Source organism: Aureobasidium subglaciale (assembly GCF_000721755.1).
Source record: "Aureobasidium subglaciale EXF-2481 unplaced genomic scaffold scaffold_1, whole genome shotgun sequence".
NCBI lineage: Eukaryota > Fungi > Ascomycota > Dothideomycetes > Dothideales > Saccotheciaceae > Aureobasidium > Aureobasidium subglaciale.
In genome coordinates, this window is record NW_013566994.1 from 14,955 (window position 1) to 31,925 (window position 16,971).

General features: G+C 52.2%; 6 protein-coding genes across 6 annotated transcripts; 5 read left to right on the forward strand and 1 right to left on the reverse strand.

Moving 5' to 3' along the window:
* Window positions 1-178: 178 nt before the first annotated feature.
* Window positions 179-2,611, forward strand: AUEXF2481DRAFT_817 (uncharacterized protein; the record flags this gene model as incomplete). Its single annotated transcript, XM_013492353.1, has 1 exon — window positions 179-2,611. One exon carries the CDS (start codon window positions 179-181, stop codon window positions 2,609-2,611), a length of 2,433 nt encoding a protein of 810 aa, XP_013347807.1.
* A 1,503-nt stretch (window positions 2,612-4,114) lies between these two features.
* AUEXF2481DRAFT_61608 (uncharacterized protein) lies at window positions 4,115-5,545 on the forward strand (the record flags this gene model as incomplete). Its single annotated transcript, XM_013492810.1, has 1 exon — window positions 4,115-5,545. One exon carries the CDS (start codon window positions 4,115-4,117, stop codon window positions 5,543-5,545), a length of 1,431 nt encoding a protein of 476 aa, XP_013348264.1.
* Window positions 5,546-6,516: 971 nt separating this feature from the next.
* AUEXF2481DRAFT_168247 (uncharacterized protein) lies at window positions 6,517-8,209 on the reverse strand. The gene is made up of 3 exons (XM_013492888.1): window positions 7,724-8,209; window positions 7,379-7,486; window positions 6,517-7,205 (listed from the first exon to the last, which is right to left on the reverse strand). Exons 1-3 carry the CDS (start codon window positions 7,768-7,770, stop codon window positions 6,647-6,649), a joined length of 714 nt encoding a protein of 237 aa, XP_013348342.1. The 5' UTR covers window positions 7,771-8,209; the 3' UTR covers window positions 6,517-6,646.
* Window positions 8,210-8,452: 243 nt separating this feature from the next.
* Window positions 8,453-9,495, forward strand: AUEXF2481DRAFT_820 (uncharacterized protein; the record flags this gene model as incomplete). Its single annotated transcript, XM_013492354.1, has 2 exons — window positions 8,453-8,597; window positions 8,705-9,495. The coding sequence occupies 2 exons, from the start codon at window positions 8,453-8,455 to the stop codon at window positions 9,493-9,495; spliced, it is 936 nt and encodes a 311-aa protein (XP_013347808.1).
* A 3,028-nt stretch (window positions 9,496-12,523) lies between these two features.
* AUEXF2481DRAFT_168419 (uncharacterized protein) lies at window positions 12,524-14,098 on the forward strand. Its single transcript, XM_013492889.1, has 3 exons — window positions 12,524-13,048; window positions 13,099-13,634; window positions 13,688-14,098. The coding sequence occupies exons 1-3, from the start codon at window positions 12,865-12,867 to the stop codon at window positions 13,817-13,819; spliced, it is 852 nt and encodes a 283-aa protein (XP_013348343.1). The 5' UTR covers window positions 12,524-12,864; the 3' UTR covers window positions 13,820-14,098.
* Window positions 14,099-14,401: 303 nt separating this feature from the next.
* On the forward strand, window positions 14,402-15,583 carry AUEXF2481DRAFT_25220 (uncharacterized protein; the record flags this gene model as incomplete). Its single annotated transcript, XM_013492515.1, has 5 exons — window positions 14,402-14,493; window positions 14,552-14,591; window positions 14,676-14,838; window positions 14,917-15,163; window positions 15,220-15,583. 5 exons carry the CDS (start codon window positions 14,402-14,404, stop codon window positions 15,581-15,583), a joined length of 906 nt encoding a protein of 301 aa, XP_013347969.1.
* Window positions 15,584-16,971: the final 1,388 nt, after the last annotated feature.

Sequence of the window (16,971 nt, forward strand, 5' to 3'; positions counted from 1 at the left end):
ATTGGCATAGCATTGGACTCTAGAAAGACGAGACACGCGCATCAGTGATCAATCAGCAACCACAAGGCATCTCCTGGAGTGTGCTGGCTGGCGGCAGGTGAACAATGAGGCAGCAGCTGTAGCGAAAGGAGTACCCCCGTCGACACGCGTATAGCTAGCTACCTGGGAGTCAGTCAGGATGAGTGAATACTCGTCCGTCTTCAGCGTCAACGACAGGCTGGCCCTGCTCGACACCGACACCGACGGCGAGAGTTTCGTGAGCGATCACCACTTTGACACGCACAAATACACGATGGCCGAACAATACTCGTACAGCCCGAATCGCAGTTCCCAGTCGACCCTCACGCCGCCCGACTCGTCTGACCGAAAGCAAGACTACGGCGCTCTGGCCGGCGCAACCGATTCAGAAGCCGACAACAGCGACAATGATGACACCTCCCAGCTCTCACGCTCCGCCTCCATGTCGAGCAGGTACTCGATCTACTCCCTGTCGCGCGTTAGCTTCGCCAGTCAGCTCGCCCAGCTCGGCGCCATCCAATTGCCCGATGCCACCTCCCTGTCCGCACGCATATCATGCATGCCCACCTCGGCCAGCGCTGCAAATGCCCTGAAAGACTCCTCGGAGCAGATAAGAAGATGGATCCGGAATGCCCACACAGTGCTGGAAGGCTTGGAAGCCGAAGACGATGTTGAATGGGCTGCTGCCGGTGGACGAGAAGGTCTGGACCACGTCGACCGCGCCATTGGCCGCTTCGACAAGGTTGTCAAGCTCTACATTCTCTCCGTCGAAGAACTGCATTTGCGACACGACATTGCTACCTTAGCACGGGAACAAATACAGGCCAACTCGGACGACATGGATGCCGTCATTAGGGAATGGCAAAAGATCAAAGATTCCTTGGCTGGTGTCAAAGAGCAGGTCGAGATTGCCATGGAGTGGGAACAACTCTCAACCTCTATCGGGACCGGTATCGCTCACGAGCTCGATGACCTAGCCGGCCTGGTATTCGAGATGGAGGAACAGCGACATCAATCCGTCACCTGCAACCTGGCCGATTCCGACCACAACCTTGACATTGACGAGCTGAAACACATCGTCGACGAAAAGGCCAGTACTTCCAAGGCCGCGTCCAACCCTCGCCATAGTCTCCCTCCTCCCTTCTCATCCACGTCCGCTCTACAGGCTCCTCCTACCATTGGCAACATGGAAGACAACTTGCTGGCTCTGTTCGCTCGCATGCAACCCCTGAGGGCGTCCTTGGACTTTCTGCCGATGCGTTTATCCGTCTTCCATTACAAAGGTAATCCCGTCTTTCCAACTGCCTGTCTCAACTTGGAGGGCAGACGTGACGCTCTAGAGGCCCAATGGAAGAAGCTTGAGGCTGATGCTGAAGCTTTGCGACGTGAACTGGGCGAGGATCGATGGCTACTGGTTTTCCGCAACGCCGGGAGACAGGCTCTGAAAATGTGCCAGTCTGTTTCAAGAAGCATACAAAAACTTGCAACGGCCCTCGACCATGACGAACAGCATACAGACAATGCCTCGCTGGCAAAGAAAGTTGAGAGCTACGAGGCAAAGAAAAATCACTATGGCACCGCAATCGAAAGAGTACTTGCCATTATCGATCGTGGTGTACTTGATCGACTCACTGTCAACGGCGAGATTTTAGGACTGCAGTCCGATATGAAGAGAAAATGGGCAGGCATTCAAGCAGAGATGCGGGAGCTGGACTCGCGCTTGCGAGGAGTGAATCTTGACATGCGAAACCAGCAGTTGCGCGACTCCGTCAGCACTATTGTCTCGTCCGAACACTCCATGACTAGTAGTAGTATGGACACACCTAGAAGTTCGTCAGCCTCGTCTGTCAGTCGACCCGATTTGACCCCCAGACGATCGTCTCGTTTTACCCGCTTCGTCAGTGCCTTGCCACGCAGGACTCCTCAGTCCAAGCCCAAAGATTCGAAGCCGTCTCTGAACCACAAGCCCTCGCGCGGTAATTTGGCATCGGGCGGAGCTACATATACCCCTTATACTCCTCCACCTGCAACAGATCCGCTCGTTCGCCAATTCAAGGCCCCAGAAAACAAACCACGATGGAATCTCGCAACAAACACCAGAAGCACTTCTCTCAACTCACTTCATCCACCATCTTCAGAACCAGCGACGAATCGTAGAGTCACCCTACCCCATCGACCAAGCACTCCGAGTTCCACAGGATCCAAAATACCCACACCAAATACATTCACCCGCAGCACCAATTCTCCAGGTCCCGCTTACTCTCCAGCTACACCTTCAAGAAGAAACGTCTCAACGCCTACGAGCTCGCCGTTGACGCCACGAGCACAGAGCTCTTTGGCCTATCGATCTGTCTCTACCAACAATGCAAAACCTCGTTCCACCTCGTCGTCACTTCTACCAGGACTACGACTGCCACGAGCACCTTCATCGCTTCGCAAGACCAGCTATCTGTCACCTACACTTGATGACCACGACGAGAATGAGCATGCAGATGCCGGAGGGCTGGCTCCTACGCCACAGAGAAGAGCCGCGAGCTCACTAAACACCAGGAAGACTAATGCGAATCTGTTCGGATTCTCAAGAAATCAATGAAGGACGTAGCTCTAGCAGACTTGACACTGCCGTCTCAGAAGGTGCGACGCAAGGCAGGGGTTGGAAAGGCTGAGTCGAGTATTAATTTGGCAATGATATTATGACAAGATCGGAGCGTATTGGTCTCTACACATGGGCAGGCAGGAGTATCAGGGTGACTAGCAAAAGACTTGCAGGGGGTTCGACGGTATTGGCTTTTGGTTTTTTCCATTCTTGAGCGCTCTGGTATTTCCACATAGCAGTATTATCTAGCGAAGCATGAGAAATCATTCATCAGAACCACGACAGAGATTTGTAGGGCTGCGGCAAGTTTGCATGACGAAACCACAAGCGAATTGTCATGAGAGTCAAGATAATATCCAAACTCTTCTCAGCGGCCATTGAGTGGTTCTACACATCTCGTGCTCCGAGAAGCAAATGCTAGCTCGAAGAAGTAAGTGCCGCTTTCTGCGTCATGTGATTCATGAAGGTTCGGATGGGAGTTTCCCTCGAATAATTCTTCTCGGATGCTAGAGAGAATATTGGACCGTCTGACTCTCCTCCAGGTTTATAATCACTTGCTAGGATGTCTTCCTACGAATTCAGTGCCCGTCAAGCATCGCAGATCTGCGCTGTGGTTTGATGAAGAAGCTGTCGAGATGCGTGCATAAATCTCTGTGAGGGCCTATCTGGTGGATAAATTTGGATGGGGGAGCAGGCTCTTAGTGTAGACGACGCGAGACACAGTATACGGCCTTGTTCAGAATAGAAGCACAATGCTGGACAACGATATATTGGTGCTCGACTTCGTGATAGAGTCGCTGTCTCCGATAGAGCAAGTAATTCAGGGTCCAAAGATTTCCTCACTTTAATTCTCTACCAAGATTATTAAGAGTCCACATATATCGCGATCCCCGTGACACAATTATTCCTGCGAGCGACACAAAGCGGATGCATTCTGAAAGTCCGTTCAAACAAACATCAAACTCACTCTGCGCAGGGATTTTCGTTTGCTCATTCCACTTTCACAAGCTAGCGTTGCCCCCCGGAGAGCTTGCGGTGTTCAGCCGCCATCCGCGTTTTTGAGCCCGCCGTCAACAACATCTTTCTGACGAGAAAACTCTGATAACAATTCAACTCAACCAGAAATTTTTGTTAACAGAATAATCGTCCGTCAACACAGTCATGGATGCCTCAGCACTACAGAACTCGCGCCGCCGTGCCAATCCTTCAAAAAAGCCTAGAGGAAACCCTAACAAGCGTCCTAAGACCAACGAGCCCAAGGATCCTAGAGAGCCTAGAGAGCAGACTCAGAACGGAGCACAGAACGGAGCACAGAACGGAGCACAGAACGGCGCACAGAATGGGGCCCGTAATGGAGCAAAGACCGCTGTTCCTCTTGCGCCTGTGGCACCGCTATCCATCCCGGTCCCCACTGATTCCATGAAGTTCACAGATCTCAAGAATCTGCTTGACCCTCTCCTTCTCAGAACTATAGCAGAAGATATGGGCTTCCTCAACATGATGCCTGTCCAGGAGGCCACTCTTCATGAGCTGCTGGAGAAGCGTATTGATTGTCTGGCTCAAGCCAAGACCGGAACTGGAAAGACTGTCGCCTTTCTCCTTCCCGCTATCCAGACCTTGATCAACAAGAAAAGGTCTCGCGGATCTGGAATCTCTCTTTTGGTTATCTCTCCCACCCGCGAATTGGCCATGCAGATTGCACAGGAAGCGTCAAACTTGCTCCAGCGTCTTCCCCAGTTCAAGGTTTGCGTTGCCATCGGTGGCACCAACAAGGACAAGGAGGAGCGCGACATTCTTAGAGGAGATGGCTGCGACATTCTCATTGCCACGCCTGGTCGTCTTTATGATCATCTCGGAAACCAGCAAATCATCCAGTCCTTCCGCGAGCTTGACACATTGGTTCTGGACGAGGCTGACAGATTGTTGGATATGGGTTTCATGGAGGACCTTAAGAAAATCATCAGATGTCTTCCTGACAAGGAGCAGTCGAGGCGCCAGGGAATGCTCTTCTCGGCCACTATCGCACCTCACGTCCAGCAGTTCGCTCATCTTGTTCTTGCATCTGGTTACAAGTTCATCTCCACCATTCCCGTCGGCGAAGCTCAAACTCACGAGCGCGTACCACAACTTCTTGTGACTGTCGAGTCTTGGGGCCAGGTTGTCCCCGCCATGGTGGCATCTATCCAGTCAGAGTGCAAGCTCATCGGTATTGCCGAGTTCAAGGCCATCGTTTTCGCGCCCACCGCAGCCCTCGCCGACTTTTACAACGACGTCCTCTCAAACATTTCCGGTCTACCCCGCTCAAATGTTCTCCACGCCAGAGTCAGCCAGTCGCGCCGTACAAAGGTGACCAACGACTTCCGAGAGGCCAGCAGCGCTATTCTGGTCGCTACTGACGTCGTCGCTCGTGGTCTCGACTTCCCTGGTGTCTCGAACGTCTTCCAAATCGGTCTCCCTGCAGACAAGGAGTCCTACATCCATCGTCTGGGTCGTACAGCACGTGCAGGCAAGGAAGGCAGATCCATCTTTATTGTCACTGTGCCCGAGGCTTTCTTCCCCCGCTACACCCTCAAAGCCATCACATTCGAGGTTTCAACCCCTAACTTTGCACCTGTCACACCTCAGGTCGAAGCCATCGTCAACAAGTACGAGGCCAAGGGCAAGACCTACCAAGCATGGTTAGGCTTCTACAAGGCTCACGCTAGAGCCATGAAGTGGAACGACGACCAGCTGGTCGCCGAGGCCAACAAGTTCGCCATCGAGGCTCTGGGCTGTGATGAGATTCCTGGTCTGGAGAGAAAGACGGTTGGAAAGATGGGCTTGAAGGGCGCAAGAGGTCTGAACATTGTGGCCAACTTGCCACAAAAGTCGAGCGGAGGTCGCGGCGGCGGTCGTGGCGGTCGTGGTGGCAGAGCTCCCGGTGGCAGGTAAAGCGGGATGGCTTCGGTTACAGGAACGCGTCACTAGTCATTTGAGTCGAATAGGACGGGATGGCACATGAGACGCGGGCACACAATGGTTTCCTTCGGCGAACACAGAGCTGTTTTCAATTAGATGATACCCCAAAAGCATTAGAAGGAGGTCTAGACGAAGCGCAAATAGACGGTATTGCATTGTTTCTCATGCACATGAATGAATCATGCTCAGTGTTGATGACAGTGAGTTGAATAACTGCATACAGCACAGCGTCTCATAGTCGTGGCTTGCTACGTCCGTAAGATGGTGGGCGGCACATATAGCAAGAGTCTTGAGCATCAAATTTGGCAAGTCTAAGCTCAGCAAGTTTAATGTGTAAATGCCGAGCGCATGCCCCCCATATCCCGAGGCGAGCAACGGCACGTAAGACCCGGGGATCAGAAATAGTTGAAGTATTGAGTTGATAAAGAGTAGTCCGGCCTCTAAGCATAATCTACGAGTGTGGAGCCTTGATTAAACGAAACAAGCAGGTACAGGCTAAGCCCGAAGATATCAAGATCGACTGGACGTGGGACCAAGCTGCGCGTTAACGAGAATCAATAGAATGTAGTGAGTGAGCCAAATGGTTGTTGAAAGCCACATGCGTTTTCAAGGATTCTGTTCCGGAGGATCCATGCAGAAGGAGATCGACAAAGGGGGTCGCTGATAACGTCCTTCTTGAGCTAGACTGTCCAGAGCAAGAGCAGACTGTCGACGAACTTGACCGATCCTGGATTCGGTAGCCACTCGTCTTCAACTGACGAGGAATCTCAGCGAGCATCGCTGAATTACTAGTCGGTGTTGTGCCTTGAGACATTTACGCGCGTGACAGGATTTAGAACTGCCAATTTGAAACGTAAGGCACCAGTCTATCGGGTCACGGCCGTAGAGCGAGGATCGACAGAGATGGGGCTCATGAAGTCTTCCGACAAGATGATACTAGAAAGAATATGCTCGATGGAAGCGATTGTGCCTGCTCCCAGAAATGCCCGTGGTACCAACAACCCAAGCCAACGGCCAAGACTCCGACGACAAAAAGGTTCCAATATAGGAAGAGTTCAAGGGACTATGTGAAGATCATGCGCCAGCATCAATAAGTTGTTGGACAACGCCGCATCCCTCGCAATTGACAAGTCGTCGTAACGCTTCGACTGTCATGCGCAATTCTGCATTACGCTTCTCCACTTCGTCATTCTGAGCGGAGAGTTGACGCATATACTCGGCCGCATGGGCGATCACACCTGCCTTGCTCAGGGGTCGAATGCCATTGTTGTTCGCAGCACTCTGTGACGCGCCAGTCGATGCATATGTCGGGCCGATGTCTTCCATGTCAAGAGTCAGACATGGTGAGGTGGTCGATGGCACCGCTGCACGTAGTTGCTCAATTTGGGTATTCAGATTCTCGCGGTAACGTCGCTCGATTACATGATGCGGCAGTCTCTTTTCCTTTTGCGCAGGCTTGACTGCTGAAGCGTCGTCGAGCGTGTCGTGAGTGGTGTCGGTTCGGGCACGCTTCAGGCTTGGACGTGCGTCGAAGGGTGGCGAGTCGGCAGAGATGCTGATCTCGGTAGCGGGGGTGTCGTTGTGTGAAGGAGTTGTTACGTTGGTCGTGGTGTGGTCGGCTGCGGCGCTGTTGCTTAGGGTTGTGCCGGGGTTGCAGACAGTTTGACCGGCGGACCGCGCCGAACCGTTCTGCGGCAGGTTGCGAGGGCACAGTGGTGAGTTCCAGCAGTCGAAAGGCAGGCCTGCAGGACGCTGCGATGCTCGCTGCCTTCCCGTCTCACAGATGCTGAGGCCGGCCTCGCTTGCTTGTTGCTGCCATGGCGGCTTGGATGTTGTTGTGAAGTCCGATTCGTCGTGCTGGTGCTCGGCCCGTGATGCCATAGCGACGCTGTCGAATCGCTTGCGGTCCAGAGCCTGGACGTCTTGTTGCTCTAGATACTGTTGTGCACACATGTCTCGTCGCTAAGGAGGGACGAGAAAGAGGAAAGGATTGATTCGAATCCGTGCACCGGCTGTCTGGGACTGGAGGGACCACGAACACGACAGCTGGGAATGGCAGAGTAACGATCGAATCTCCACAGGATTGACAGTGCTTGCGTGCGAAAGAAGAGACCCGATACGATTGATGCGACGAAGACGAAATCCACCTACCTTGGCCAGCGGGCTACCCGGGCGGTATATACGTGTGCTCGAAGCATTGCTGCTGTCAGGACTTCCGGAATGAATTCTGGGCAGACCCAGGGCGATGGAAGGCTACGACATCTTGTTGTAGGAACGGGCAGCGTGCAAGGTCCAATATCAGGTGATGGCCTGGACCAAGCAGTCAAACATCACGCCACTGCTCCCACCTTTGTACCCATGTACTCGCGCTAAGGCGTTCACTTGCTGTTCGGCAGCGATCGACTCCGAATACTCCCTCCTCGGCCAATCACGGAGTACTATCGCGCTGCCTCGATAGGCGACGACAGGCAAAATTGCGACAGAAAAAACAACTCACTAGGGCTCGGGCTAAACAGCCTCCCAGCCTTACGAGAAAGGACCGACGGGCTCGCAGTCATCCTCTTCACTCGAGTCGTGACACGGTGCATCGGATTGCGCAAATCCTGCCCTGTTGCGGCTTCGACTGCCGTTGCTCGATGCTCTCAAAACTCGCTCCCCCACCCGCCTTCACCTAGATAATTATATACAACTACTCTGTGCTGCTGCAGACCCCCGCTTGGTTATCTGTATCCAATTTTCTCCCGTGCTGCAACTAGGTTCGTACGTCGGTGTGACCTGCGTCAGAACGTGCCTGGACCTCTTTGTTTCGTCCACCCCTCTGTCACCTGTCCTGCCCCTTTCGAACTATCACCAGATCAATCACCAGACCTCGAGACCATTATGCCCTGGCGAAACCCGGACGCTTACGGCTCGCAACAATACGCCGCCTTCGCTGACCCGAACGGCTTCAATTTTACATACGATGTCGGCTCAGACAGTTTCATGAGCCCGTATGCGTTTCCTCATATGTCGCCCGAATCCGCATGTCAGTATACACCCCTCGCAGTGCTATCTCTTGAATTCTACATCCGTCTATCATGGACCTCTTGTTATCGTCTCCGAGTACATCGCAATACTCATACAGCCTCCCAGGGACGCCAGCCTCGCAGCAGTTTGCTACGTCGAATCAATCAGATTCGTTGTCTCCACTCGAGATTAACAACTTCACATCTCCCATTCAAGACCAAGACCTACAATATGCGCCATCCGCGAATGCCTCTTTGCAATCTGATGAGAATCCTCACGCTGCTTTCACTTCTATCCGCCACCCTTACTCAAATCAACAGAAGCCATCGGCACAAATGGCCAATTACAACAACCCGTCTCTCGGTCATAAGCGCGACGCTTCGTTCCTGGAACCTGAATCACCTCAAAACTTGAACGAGAAGACCAGTGATTCACAGAAGCGCTTGTCTGTCTCCTCAACGTCTCCTCCAGCCGGACCCGTAAAATCACGGCGAAGCTCAAGTGACGAAGACAATACTCAGATATCTGACACCGCTGCCTCTCGTGTCCGTACAACAGACTCTGCCAAGGTCCGGCACAATATTGTGGAACGACGATACCGCGAGAATATCAACGCACAGGTTGACGTGCTACGTGACAGCATCGTTGCGACTGTCCACTCGAAAGAAGAGCAGCAAGGTGGCTCGGCGTCTCGTCTAGGAGCCGACGAGCTCAAACGACTCACCAAAGCTGCTGTCATCGCAGCGGCCACTAAGCAAATCAGGCGCGCAAGGACTGAGAACGAGCGTCTTTTGGACGAGCATCGATCCTTGCAGGCCCAGATCCGAGAGCTCGAGGGTTTGGTGAAGTGTGGAGACTGTCCGCTTATGAAGCTGACAGTCGATCTGAGTTTGGATAGTCCTTCCCAGCCCCCTTGAGCTACGTGCACGATGTCTTCATCGTGATTTGGTCTTTTACCGACCGGTACCCCCATCTACACCGGTAAGGCTGTCGCCTTCTACGAGCACCTCGAGCTTGTACGTCTCAAACTGGATGTCACTGGCGAAGAATGGCCAGACAGCTTTGTTGACAGCCTCTGAGTCTTGGACTCTGCGGAGTCGCTGGATCGATGTCGAGTTTGTTCGTGATCAGCGTCGGTTGGCCATCTTGTCAATCATGGTTGGCAAGGTCCCCTCGGGTTCTCGAATGGAATGGAACATAACGTGTAATGAGGAAGTCCAAGTGAACAGTACCGAGGTCTGGTCCTGTATGTAAAGAATGGTGGAAACGACCAAGCAAGGACAGCGAGATCAGTCTGCTGAGCGTGATCAAAGAGAGAAGACTGCCTCGAATAGGTGCAGGCACTCTTATATATGTCACGATGGAGCAGAAACCATCGAATCAAACCCGGTCCTCTGCACTGTTCCTTCCACTTGACTATCAGTTGCATGCTACTACACGTGTCCCAGCGCCCACCCCAGATGACGTCTCGCATCACCTGTCATCACCCCACGATGCGCGGTAGGAGCCCGTTGCGGTGAGATCTATCGCGAGATCTAGCCAACCACATTACAAGAACAGATTCCGCTCGCTCTTGATCTCGCCCTTCCCCAGCCTATTCCGTAACATGATGTGGTACACGCGTGGTCTTGTCCCATTAGCAGCTCGCCGATGTCGGACGACTGATAGGCAGGCAGCGGGTGATGACCAGACCCTATCATTTCTCACTAACGACGGATGTGCCTTGAGTGCGAGACTGGAGAATTAGTTCTGCCAACACAGAAAGATGAAATTCGTGGTTTGATATCATCAGATTCGATCGAGATAGATCTCGACGATAGTTACAAACATCTCCGTTCATAGGATTTGAAAATTACCGCTTCATTCGGTAGCGTTAATGAAATCATCTGCGTGGAATATAGTAGTAAGGATATGCGAGACCCTGGGAACGAGAAGCAGTCTTTGACATGTATATACGTACCCGTTGACCGGTTCCAGCCGAACTGACAGAGTGTTTATGGGTGTTTTCGTAACAGCTAAGGTCATACGATCCACTCCATTTTGGAGAACACCCACTCGAACATCATTGTACGTTAGGCTAGCGTTCTTGAGGTGTTGACGAAGCATCGTGGCTCATGCATCTTCACTTTGATAGTGAGTTATTGTTGTCAACGTTGTGTTGATTTAGCCAAACCATTTCGAGGAATCTCGCACATGCGGCTTCCTATTCATCACTCTCGCAACGCTCACCGGTTTTGTGCTTGGTGAACTGGTCATGCGAGAATGGTCTCTTCTGGAATGGAAGCACAGTGCTGTTGTGCTTGTCAGAAGTCCGTCTGATAGGTCTTACGCATATGTCTTGTATACATGTCGGCAACTCTCATCCGCGGGCTTCGAAGCTAGTAGACGAAAGTGTCAGTCCCAACGATCAGATCATAAGAACGTTTCGTGTATCCTGTCTCGTGGCAGCATTCCGAGAAGTACACTGTAAATAGAGTGTGTTCTTCGGTGCTATGCAATGATGACAGGGCCATACACGGTCATAGAGTCCGACCAGAAAGGATAATTCTGCTTCGCATGTACTTGGGCGGTGTCAAACATGGTGCATCTCTAACATGAGATGCAGTCCGCCTGCAGCTCCCTCAATGTGCGAACGTGAGAGACATGATACACCTAAAGTTGGTAGCCAAGTTGTTGCCAGGGAATGATCGGCTGATATTGGGACCGAGTAGCGCAATCTTCGGATGATACTCCGAAGTCATTATCGACTGCACGTATGATCTCGCTTGTGAACTCGTGGTGTCGTTGTGTGTTTGAAACCTGGCCGTTGACCGCGAATTGACATAGCATTCTTTGTCTCGCTAAATTTGGCTGCACCGTTTGCTCGAGTAAAAAAATGCGCCCTTGCTTGATCTATATCGGAAGACACCGTTCTATTTCATATGGCTCAGTGTGCGGTACCTCTGGAAAGTCATGAACCTGGTATCAGGCGTCAGCCAACAGTTCAGCCCACCAGTCGCGAGTCGCGTCGCAGCATCCTCCAGATACGCAATTTGAACGTGCTCGGCGACGAAGCTGTGTCGTGTTGTGATGTGTAGACCATAGCATGCGATACTGCATGGGTCTACTTCCATCAGCCCTATCACTGTGTGTCCCTTGTACATGCTCTGACATGCAGGTCAAGAGCACATCTTTGGCCAAAATCGTCATTTGGTCCAAACGAAAGGAAGCAGCGTCAGCCCTACGAACAGGGGGGAATGTTGGTATGGATAGAACGCGTGAGTCTACACACTAGTACTCGAGAGCAGCCATTGGTCTGCTCGTTCCTGCCAGAGGCAGAGACATTTCTTCGTACCAGTGGTTCCGGTGTGCAGCGCCGCGGTCAAGAGCGGCAGATGTGCTTGAACGGTGACTGCGAAAGGCGAAGGACAAGGATGGGTTCGTGAACGATCTACGCCAAATCAGGTAATTGGTCGATGGTGGTCGTGAGAGACGCATCACTTGGTCTCACAGAGAACAAGCTGCGAGCGAGCGACCATGCCCCGCGCGAGCCAGCCAGCCTCCTTCCTTGCTCCCAATCCTTTCCCCTCCTTCTGCCACTTTATTTCTAATCCGGCCCCCAGTCTGCCAGCGGTGAACTCCAGAGCCAATCCCTGCATCAGCATCGCCCGAAGGCACGAGCAGCGCAGGGGAGCTCGCATCGCCTCGATTCTGAACTCCTTCGTGGAGCAGCGTAGGTAGGCACTGCCCAAGACGGCCATAATGGCCTTTGAGCTCTTACATCCAGAATTTGGATTTGCTGCATGACCCTACGTGGCACGCTTCGTACACTGTCCGCTGTTGACGCACGCTTTTGGTTACAGGGCCCTTCGATGGCATCCTGACATGCCGGCCTTTCCTGGTAACCACACCGCACTCCCACCATTCAGCCCTACAGCTTTGTGTGGGAGAAGCCGCAGGTTGCTGCTAATAATGGGCGGAGTTGGCGACTTGGTTCGGTGTCACTGTCGACCCACCTGCATGGCTCCTGGTGTGCCATTTGCGGAACGCCTTGGAATGCCGCTGCAGCTTTCACATGGCACTTGCGCTAGGCTGGCCAGGGTGCGCATCCTCTTGAGCTTGTCTGTATCCAGGCAGAGAGCTGTAACCACAACAGGCCTACTATATCAGAGCCACATCCCTCAAGGCTGGAGTATGCAGATCCTCAAACCCAACTCGATTGTACAAAGTCCGTCTCCCGGACTCCCATCTTTCCATCTTCTCTCTCCATCATACCAACGCTGCATCCCGCTCAAGACACAAACATCATGAACAGACGCTCAGACTATTCATGCTCATGTTCCCCACCTTCCTCGCACAAGCACCATGCCTCATCACATCCGACGAGCAGCGCATTCAGCGCCAGCGCAAATCCAGACGAGGATTGGACCAAGATCACAGATCTTGCTGAACGTCGGCGAATCCAGAACCGGATTGCCCAAAGAAACTACAGTATGCATGGTACTTACCTGTGCAGAGAATGTCACTGACAAAGTCTCAAGGGAAGAAGCTGAAGAAGCGTCTTGAAGATCTGGAGCGCCGGGCTGCCTCGAGCTCGGCTTCCCCATCGCCCGAAGTCAAATACGTGGACCTCGATCTCACCAACATGTCTGGCTTCAAGGGATCTCCACACATCTCTCATATCCAAGAAAGTAATAACGTCGATGGCCGTGGTTATACCTCAAACGGCTACGACTATCCTTACTCGCAAGCGCCGGATGACAAGAGGATGTTCTCGTACCAACACACCCGCCAGCTCTCCACATCTCCTCCGCCGTTGTTCAGCTATCAAGCCTACCCGTCTATCGAGCAGGGTCAATTCGCCGCATCTATGTCCAATTACATGTCTTACCCTCTCGCCGCCACATCATCATGCATGGTACCCTCCTCAACGATGGCTTACCAAACAAGTATGCCGGTCACTATCAAGCCAGAGGTGTACGAAGAAGACGACATGAACCCGTTCAGCTTGAGCTATGCTTCGATGGCTGGTGTAGACGTGAGTAGCCAATTCAGCTATCAGACTCCCGCCATCCACGTAAGTTAACACATTCCCATCATGGCAAGCATTGGACTGACACCTTCAGCCAGACCCCGGCACTGTCAGATAGCTTCGAGCATTCGAAAACCAGCTCACCAGCTTATGATTACATCACTTTCCCACGCACGCCCCTCTCACTGCCCATGACACCGTCTCTGCGGGTTCGAGAGGGTACCAGATGAAGGCATGATTTGCCATTTATGAAATTACGATCAAAGAATCTTTTAGTGCGACGCGATGCTTAGGAGTTCAAGGAAACATTACGACGGCGCAGAATAACTGAACTTACAAGGGTATACCACACTGTCGCTTGCTAGGGCCGATGCTCTGAGGTGTTGGGACAGACGGATCACGGCGCATTCAATCGGAACAAACTCACCTTTGTTTTCATCGGACATCTTTGAAAGAGTCCAATTTGTTATCTATCTCCATAAATGTACAATCCTTTTCTGTCTACCATGGTGATACCACTTTGATATTCGAGCGGCATGCTGGCGAGGCCGCAGCTTCCCCCACCTCAAATCCGTGCTTAACCTTCACCCGATTGTCGGGAGGATGCGTAGGATGCGTGACCGGTTCGGTGTGACCGGAGGAGACACCGAGGGCTCGATGGCGAGTACTTATAGGTACGTACAGAGCTACAACAGCCTGAGTAGGCAATAGGACAAAGACAAAGTGGGGTGTGCGCAAGCCACGAGGGGGGTCTTGATCGCCAAGCAAGGCTCGAAGTAACCAACTACAGCTCGCGCAACCAACGCCAGGACATGTCTACTTTCTACCTACCAGATATCCAGCCCTCAGCTATAAATACCGTAATGGACAAAGAAAAGGACCAGACTTTGTTCGGAGGCAGTCGGTTGGTAATGATGCATACTTTTGAGTCTGCGGGAAGCTGAGAAGTCTACGCCCTACAGCTCATGGAGAGCCGAAGACTGGACGGCAAGCGACGATCGCGTGCGTGGTGGGCAATCACAAGTATGATGACTAGCCGCATATGCGCTTTCGAGCTTCCAGGCATGCTAAAACCGTGTCGCGCAGTCTTTCCTCGAATGTCACAGCAGCACAGGGCGATTTCACGGCAACCTCGACATCAAAACCCTAGGTGGCGCTGGATTTGCAAGCCAACGAACCACGGGCGAGGATGGATGCTGGGACTTGTCTGGATATGCAGGAATCGTGCTCGACATTGCAGAAGCGGACGGTAAGTCTCCTATCTCCCCAACTCATGCCACTGAAAACGCCGGTACAGGAGTCCTTGCTCAAACCTGATAACTTGCAGATAAACGATACACGTTCATCCTCAAGGACGAACTGCTTCCCCGCAATCCAGACAATGGACGTGAACAAGCCACTATTTCCTGGGAGTACGACTTCAAGCCTTGTTTCGGGGAGAGCGGTCTTGAGAAAGGCGGCCTTGTATTCATTCCATGGTCTGGCCTGAAGCCAACCTATCGCGGCAAAGAAAAGGAGCATATGGATCCCATCAATCTAAGGACCATCAAGAGGATTAGCGTTATGATGAGAAGGTAAGTCGAATCCTATGCGATCTCTGTGATTCCCGTATGTTTATATTAGGCTGCAGCTTCTTTGGCGAGCAAGAGGGACCATTTTCTCTGACCTTGCGTTCCATATCTGCTACTGCAACCTCACCGGTCGAGCCCAGCAGAACCGAACAAGGTTACGCGACCTCCGCAGCAAGCAGCACTAGTCGATGGACACGCTATACCCAATCACTCAAGGTGAGTCCATGCAAACGAGACGTGTCTGTCGAGTGGTGGTTAACTCCCGCAGCTTGCATTATCGCCGTGGCGCATCTGCGGACTCGCTTTGCTCGCGAGCGCACTTTACTACCTACAAGGGAGCATTTCGCGAGCAGCCTGATTGTGAATCCGAGAGTCTCGGAGACGAAGCAACAAAGGGTCGCACTGAGCGGTGAATGGTCCTAATGTCTAATCACAGTTGCACAAATAGGTGCGCGTGGCCTGCTCGTACAGAGTCACCTTGATTCTGTGAAAAAGTATGGAGTGTAGTGCAAGATATAGGCCTGTATGCATTCTACCAACTCCGTGGATCGAACACGAGTGAAGACGCCACGTGGTTTGTATAACGACCTCTCGAAATGCTGCATTCTCGGATCATACACACTGATCTAATTAAATCCACTGCTTGAGAAATTTAGATATACGCGGCAGTTGTGTTGCTCCACATAAGCAACCTGTGCTTCGTGATTCGGCGACGCCGAGAGAGAAAAAGATATGAGGCACCCCGGTTGCTCGCGAGTTTCTGTCGAAATAGTTGCAGCTGCGATTTTCAAAGGCACGACTGGGCCGATGACTGTGGCGAGATGAAACCGACCAAGAGTTGCACAACTTCTTTGACATGATCACGGCGACCCATAGTCCCGGTCCCAAGGACAATCGGCGGTCGGCGGTCGGCACCCGTTCAGGGCCGTCTCGCATCGACCGGTGGTCAAAGGGCCGATGAGTTGGAGGTTCGTTAAGCGAAAATCGCGAGTCAATTGAGAAACAAGATCCATCGACAGAGCAAAGTTTCAAGAGTCGATGGTCGATACGAGATTCCTCTTTCATTTAAGATTAGGGGACGTAGACCTTTTCGGCCTTGCTAGAAGCCTCATGGAACAACTGATCACTGACTGTGTGCTGGCTGTCGAGCGTAGAGAATATGTCAAGATGCAGAGATGATCACGAGAGCTAGATTTTCTCGATTTATAATCCGGATACGAAGATGTCGCGCAAGGTATCTGACGGCCTGACCCCTCAGCGAATATCTAAAGGCAAATTGTATGCTCGTTCCGTCCACGACGTTTGAGAAATGCTTGTTGAAGGAGCATGGCGCTCGGGTGCCTCGGCAGCCTTTATCGGACGAGGCGTTCTGGGTACCGCGCTCCCGGAATTTAAAAGAAGCGAGAGCATTTACATAAGCAAGCGCAATGCTGCATAATCATATCATACTGGCTAATCCTTGCTCTTTTCAGACGTATGCGCTTTCATAAAGATTCTGTGCATCGTAAACATCCAATCGGATTGCTTGTTGATCGCTGAAGTGCTGCACAAGCCAAGTCGGGAATCTCGGTATCCGTTTGACGCCTCGCATGGAATAATGAAGTCTATGACCAGACAGCGTTTGCCATGTTGTCATCGCAACACCTTTGGTCCTTCTCTTCATATTAAAGACACTCCCCTCTGTGTTACCGCTGCCAACGCTAGAATTTTTCGACGTTTTTCACGACTCGTATACTGGCATCTGGACTCTAGCTCTGGCTACCCGAATATCTGGCCTATCTCGGATAAACAATCTGTACCTCAGACTCTGT